Raw genomic sequence first — 6,469 nt, forward strand, 5'->3', positions numbered from 1 at the left:
CTCCCAGGTTTTAGCCTGATCGCTGGTTTTTAGTTGTAATAACTGAAGCTGTGCATTGACTCTAGATCTATAACTCTAGATCTATAACTCTAGATCGTTCCTCTTTAGGTCCAAAAATAATAACTTCAGTTTTGTTTCTGTTCAGCTGGAGAAAGTTTTGGCACATCCACACATTTATCTGTTCTAAGCATCTGTTCAGTGATTGGAAGGGGTCAAAGGTCACCTGGTGACATCGTAATGTAGAGCTGTGTGTCATCTGCATAGTTTATGGTAGCTAATATTATTTCCTGTTATAACCTGAGCTAGTGGGAGCATATAATATTGAATAAAGGGCCCTAAGATTGAACCTTGGGGTACCCCACATGTGACCTTTGACCTCTTTGATGAAAAGTTTCAATTGAAACAAAGAAATCCCTGTTCTTTATGTAGGATTCAAACCAGTTAAACACTGGACCGAGAGTCCGACCCAACTCTCCAGTCGATTCAGTAATATATCGTGGTCAACAGTGTCAAAAGACTGCACTGAGATCCAACAGAACCAGCACTGTGGTTCTGCCACAGTTCGTATTTATATGGATGTCATTGAACACTTTTATGAGGGCGGTCTCTGTGCTGTGGTGAGCACGAAACCCAGACTGGAAGGAGATATGATATTAACTCAGAAAGATTTTCTTTCCTGTTAAAACAACTACTGTAGGAGGCAGAACATGTTGGAATTTAGTTTGTATTTTGTTTCAAATGTAAACTTGGAAATGTTTATGATACAGCTAAAAATGTTTCTAAGAGCAGCATGTGTACAGCATAAATGTTAGAATCCGTTTCTGCACATTTACATTTTGTTTCATTTTGATACATAGCTTGGTTTTTGTTTAAATATTATCCAGGTATTGATCTTTGCACCATAATAAAACAATAATCAGTCCTTGAATCTCTGCATAAATTCACAAGATGATTTCCCATGAGTGTTTGAACCTTATAAAACATCTGAGGACTAGCTGGGGGTTTTTAACTTTCACTCATTTTTTCGGTCAGTTTGGTGGGAATTAAAACGTATTCAGGACATTAAACCTGAAATATCAGTACACTAATTCTTCATCTGGATACAAATATTGATAATTTAACTTATGAGGGTTGTAGTTTATTAGTGTACCTTGTTGTTATTGGTGTGTAACAACCTCAATACGAGTTGGCTCACAATCTTAGCAACACCATTTAATTCCTCTAATCACAAGAAATTGTTCTGTTCACAACCAGAACATTTCTGTTGACGATCCACTATGAGGCTTTATGCTGAGTGCATCATATTTAACTTTAATTTTTAATAGGCTGCACTGGGAGGCGGGGTGGAAGGGGTTGTGCTGTTTGCAGTAAAACATTTATTAAAATTAGGTCCGTTTTTAGAAAAAAAAGATCATATATATACCAAACTTTTGAGTAACAAGTCTAGTTAACTTAAATTTTAAAAAAGAATTCTCTTGTTTGCAGAATCATCTTTGATGAACAAAAACTTTTTCAATTCTATGTATGAAAACTGTTGTGCATTATTTGACTCAAAATGTTATATTGGGATTTTTCACTGTGTTGAAACAGACAATAAAAATAATGTGACATGTTCATGTCAATAAAGATAAACTGTAATTTATTGCAGGACTTTGTCCCAGTTTGTTATTGTAGACTCAGGTTGGCTGAGGTGAGCGGGATTCCATCGAGAACACGATCAGTATGTTCTTAAAATGTTTAGTTTTGTCTAGTTAGCTATAGCTATTCACCAAAATCTACAAGCTTCATGTTTCATCTTGTGTTTCTGTTTCTTCTCAGTGCATTCTGCTGCTGCTTTAGTGTTTCAACGTCCTGGTTCTGTCCCTCCTGTTGCCATGAAGGCTGTTTTTTGTTTTTTATAACTGGTGGATTCTCTTCCTCAGTGTTTCCTCCAGTTCTCTGCTGGTGAGTTTCTTTATTTATCATTAATCCTACACATAATTTGTGTAGCATCCACAAATTATTCTGCTTCTCCTCTGCTTTTGGATTCTTCACTGCAGAAAAAACAGAGTGAACACACATTGTGTAAGCTGGTTTCACTTCTGCTCTTTTGTGTTGCAGGTTTACTTTTCATGTTTTGATATTTTTCAGTTCGTTTATTCTATTAAATTGTGAATAAATGGTTTTAATATAGAATTATTACACAGGTGTTACTTGTTTTCCATCATTTTGAGTAGAAGGGGTGTTTTATTCAAAGAGAAACTGTCTTTGCCACCATCATTTGTGGCTTTTATTTATTTCTCTCCAGATAATACTTCAGCTGAAATGGACCAAAGCAGCAATCTGAAATGGGCCCTGATAGGTGGAGCTGTTGGATTGGCTATTGGTGTTAGTGTTGTTTTCTGTATATGTAAGTTATAGTTATTGAATGATAATTTTGCTACAATTAGCTTTTTTGAGTTAAATTTAAAAATATGAGCAGTTTTAGCTTTGTAACAATGCAATAAAATGTTTATTTATCTCAGTATGTCATTTTTCTTCCATGACAGATAAGGTGTCAGTAAAGAAAAGGCAACGAGACATTGAGTCGAGCGGTGGTCAGTCAGAGTCTCTTCTTTCCACCGAGAATCCTGCAGAAAGGGAAAATAGACGAACTGAGACAACCAGTAAGTCAACTAATATTATATGTGAAAGATAAACATTTATTTAGGATGTAAAAGATTAACTAACTAAAGACAAACCAGTTGATGAAAGAAATCCATCATGTGAGTGGAAACTGATCTGGGTGGTGAAATTGAGTAAAATTAAATAACTTTTGCAAGAAATTACAAATGGGTTCATTGGACTGTTGGCTGTTTTGCACTGAATTTCTCTATGATGATATAATCTCTAGATTGTTTCCAATAGAAGGTGAGAATGTAAATTATCAGAGTGAAACAGAAGAATTAGAAAATAAACCGAAAATGTTGCTTAGCGGGATAAAGAAGTGCAGCAGGAACTGGAAAATCAAAATGATTCACTTGGCAACTTAAGTGAGACTGAATTATTGAATAACTTAAAGTAAACAAAGATAAATTAAAGCCAATCATTCAATGTAAAAGGTTAATTAGTTTCAAAATAATACTTGATAGTGAAATTTGGGAAAATTCATCAATTGTCAACATATAATTGTTCAGGGTTTTGTTTTTTGTTTTTTTGAGGGGAGCTTGTTTTATTATGTCTTTGAAATGAATATATAGACACAACTTCTCATGAGATTTACAGACATCTTGAACTATTTGTTGTTGTTGTTTTGCATCACATTATGGTCTTAAGTTCATGTCCTTTTTTCCACTAACAGATGGGAACTCTGACCTTCAGAGGGAAAACAAACAGTTACATGACACACTGAATGCAGTAAAACATGAACTGGAGAACCAGAAAGATCAGCTGAACCAGAAACTCCAAGATGTTGAGACTAAGAGGAAGAAAAACAAAGAGGAAGTTCAGATTGTGGAGAAAAAAATAAGTGAGTGAGAAACCCCTGTTGGAGAGAAGCTGATGTTAAGTGTAAAAGAAAAACTGTTAAAGTCTCAGTGGAAACTGGATGAGGAGAAAAAAACATTACTGCCTCTTTCTTTCTTATTGAGGGTTTTGAGGAGTGCATCACGTGTTGTAAGTTGATCTCGCTTCTGACTATGCCTTTGTGTCTGTGCAAGTTAGTGCGCAGGTGTAAATGTATTTTTTCCACACTTTTAAAAAGTTGTTTTCTCTAATGAGCCAAAAAAATATTTAATTTGTGGCTCATTATTTACTTTAAAAGATTGTTTTTGTACATTTGCCGATCATCCAGTTTATTTCCTCTCCAGATGATACAACATCTGAGCAGGACCAATAGAGTGATTGGAGATGGGCTCTAATAGGCAGAGCATCATTTCAGTACCCAGAGATTATTACTGGATACAAAAAACTAACTTACAATTTATTGAGTTGTTGTCAAAATGTTTTGATAACTACCAGAATTTTTTTGTGCTACATTCAGATATATAGAAAATGTTTAATGTTTAAAAAGCAATAGTGTTAGCTTTTTAAAATTACAATGTAAAGTTTGTTATTAAGTTATTCTTTTACATGACAGGGAGAGAGTCAATGCAGAGAGAGTCAATGCAGAGAGAGTCAATGCAGTCCATGGACCTAAACGCTGAGGCAGCAAGTGATGGAGAGCAGCCGCACGAAACCACGAATGAAGTGGAACAGGAAAGTGAAAACCTGACTGAACACTTCACTGAAACTGGAAAGGAGAAAACCGGTAAGTCAGCAGAGATGATAAGTTAAAAGGAAATGTTTGAAAATAGATTAGTTGAAAAAGGAAACATTGTTAGATTCCCAGTGGAAATTGGAAAAGAAATGAAATCTATGACTTGCCAAGTGCCACATTAAGTCAGAACTAGACTTTACAATCTGGATGGTTAATTTGTTGCTCAGTTATTTTGTAATTGAGTATAATTTAATCAAGACATGAATTTATTATGGGCCAAGTGTACTGATATCCAACTTGCATTTAATTTTGATGTGAACACAGAAACAAGTCAACATTAAATGATGTGTTTCATCTGGATATTGTTTCCAGAAACAGAAAAGGATTTAAATCAGCAGAGGAAAACAGAAAAAAACTACAAAATAAAATAACATGTTAATTAGTGAGATGAAATAAGTGAACCAAAAAAACTGAAAACCAAAAAGATAAACTTAAAAGCTTCAAAGAAACTGAGACTGAATTATTGAATAACTTTAAATGAGGATAATAAATCAAAGCCAATCACTTGATGTAATTTATTAATTATTTCAAAAAAAATGTTCAGTACATTTCTAGTGAAATTTGTAAAAATTGATTACTGGTCAAAATGTGTCCCAGAATGATCAGACTTTCTAGGAGTGGTGCTTGTTTATGTTTCCAGCTTGTTTTTTTGTTTTGTTTTGTTTGTTGTTTTTGTAATGCAGTTTAATAGAGAAACAACTTCTGATAGGATTGCAGATATCCTGATCTTATTTTTTTATTTTCCATCACATTTTGGTATTTAAAAGTTTCTCCTTTTTTTCATTAATAGATGAGAACAAACAGTGTCTTGACTTGCTGAACGCAGTAAAACATGAAGAGAACCAGAAGGACCAGCTGGACCAGAAACTCCAAGACGTTCAGACTAAGAGGAAGGAAAACAAAGAGGAAGTTCAGATGGAGGAGGAAAAAATAACTGAGAAGAAAAGCTCTGATTACATGGAGCAGCTATTAAAAGAAAAAGGAAAGCTGTTACAGTCCCAGTGGAATCTGGATGAGGAGAAGAAACATTATGAAAGACAGATACTGAACATCGAGAAGGCTTTGGAACCTATAGAGATGTACATGATGAAAACAGAAGTAAAATGAGGAGGTTTAGAAAAATAAAAGAAAATGTATCTTAAACAGAACAAAGTACTAAAGAAACACATGTGGAACCAAATCAGCAAGATTTGATTCCACATGTGTTGTGGAATCAAATACATGTCTTTGACTAAAGCTATACTTTAGTCAAAGTACAGCTTTGAATCTGTACTTTGACTCCCACTGTTCACTACTAAAGTCCTTTTTGTTATCACTTTACAGATTCCAGATTTAATTCTAGAGAAGAGATAACAACAACACTGCAGTATTTAAACGGGGGATCCAGCTGATTGTTCAGTTCATTTTGATTGTTTTTTTATAAAATATATGTCATGGTTAAACATTAATCAAGTTTGTAAATCGAATGTACATTTCTAAAACTTACAGATATCACCATCGCAGGGACATTTAAGATTCGATTACAACAACATTTTGTATTAGGCTAAAAAAAAGTTCTTTAACATGTCAGATGCATATTAAGCTGTTTTGTAATATGTGATTTTTTAAAAGTTTTTAACATTGAAATATTTTCAGTGTTCCTGATGTTCTCTCTTTTAAATACATGTCATATTTTGTGGGAAGTTAGATTTTATTCCTAGAAATTTTGTCCTGATATTTAATTACTGAAATACTGTGTTTATTGCCTTAAATAGTTAGGAATTCAGAAAAAGTTGCACATCATGATTTTGATTAAGGAGACAGAAAATGTATGAGAGGTCAATGAATAATGAATATTGTATCAAAAACAACTTTTTATGAAAGTTCTGGAATTTTTTTATAAAACTCTTCCAAATCAAAGAGAAATAACCTGAGCAACATACTTTGAAAATTACTTTTTTTTGCCTCTCTAAAGTTTTTATTTTTTAATTTTTTTAATGCCATATATGAGGGGAGTTCGAACAATCCGAAGGGCCCCTGACTGACAGGGAAAAAATGTTTGTTTTCTTCACAGAAATAGAAAAAGAACTGGAACTCTGTCATTTACAAAATTAATCATATTGTGCTTTTAAAATAATTTTTAGCATTAAAAATGAATGTTTCCACTCCCAGATTAGTCTATCTATCTATCTTTATAGATATATATAAACAAAA

At 33.5% G+C, this 6,469-nt stretch overlaps 1 protein-coding gene across 2 annotated transcripts; it reads left to right on the forward strand.

Moving 5' to 3' along the window:
- The first annotated feature begins 2,277 nt into the window (after nt 1-2,277).
- On the forward strand, nt 2,278-6,175 carry LOC114156966 (myb-like protein X). 2 transcript variants are annotated; one of them, XM_028037613.1, is made up of 5 exons: nt 2,278-2,389; nt 2,529-2,645; nt 3,320-3,488; nt 4,128-4,267; nt 5,067-6,175. In XM_028037613.1, exons 1-5 carry the CDS (start codon nt 2,305-2,307, stop codon nt 5,381-5,383), a joined length of 828 nt encoding a protein of 275 aa, XP_027893414.1. In that variant the 5' UTR covers nt 2,278-2,304; the 3' UTR covers nt 5,384-6,175. The 2 variants fall into 2 exon arrangements, with proteins under 2 accessions (XP_027893414.1, XP_027893415.1); XM_028037614.1 differs by having other exon boundaries at nt 2,290-2,367.
- Nucleotides 6,176-6,469: the final 294 nt, after the last annotated feature.

This window comes from Xiphophorus couchianus, chromosome 14 (assembly GCF_001444195.1).
Source record: "Xiphophorus couchianus chromosome 14, X_couchianus-1.0, whole genome shotgun sequence".
Lineage (NCBI taxonomy): Eukaryota > Metazoa > Chordata > Actinopteri > Cyprinodontiformes > Poeciliidae > Xiphophorus > Xiphophorus couchianus.

Coding starts and splice junctions, on each gene's coding strand:
- LOC114156966 (XM_028037613.1), top strand. CDS start 2,305: ATGGACCAAAGCAGCAATCTGAAATGGGCCCTGATAGGTGGAGCTGTT. Junction 2,390..2,528: donor TAGTGTTGTTTTCTGTATAT/GTAAGTTATAGT, acceptor CTTCCATGACAG/ATAAGGTGTCAGTAAAGAAA. Junction 2,646..3,319: donor TAGACGAACTGAGACAACCA/GTAAGTCAACTA, acceptor TTCCACTAACAG/ATGGGAACTCTGACCTTCAG.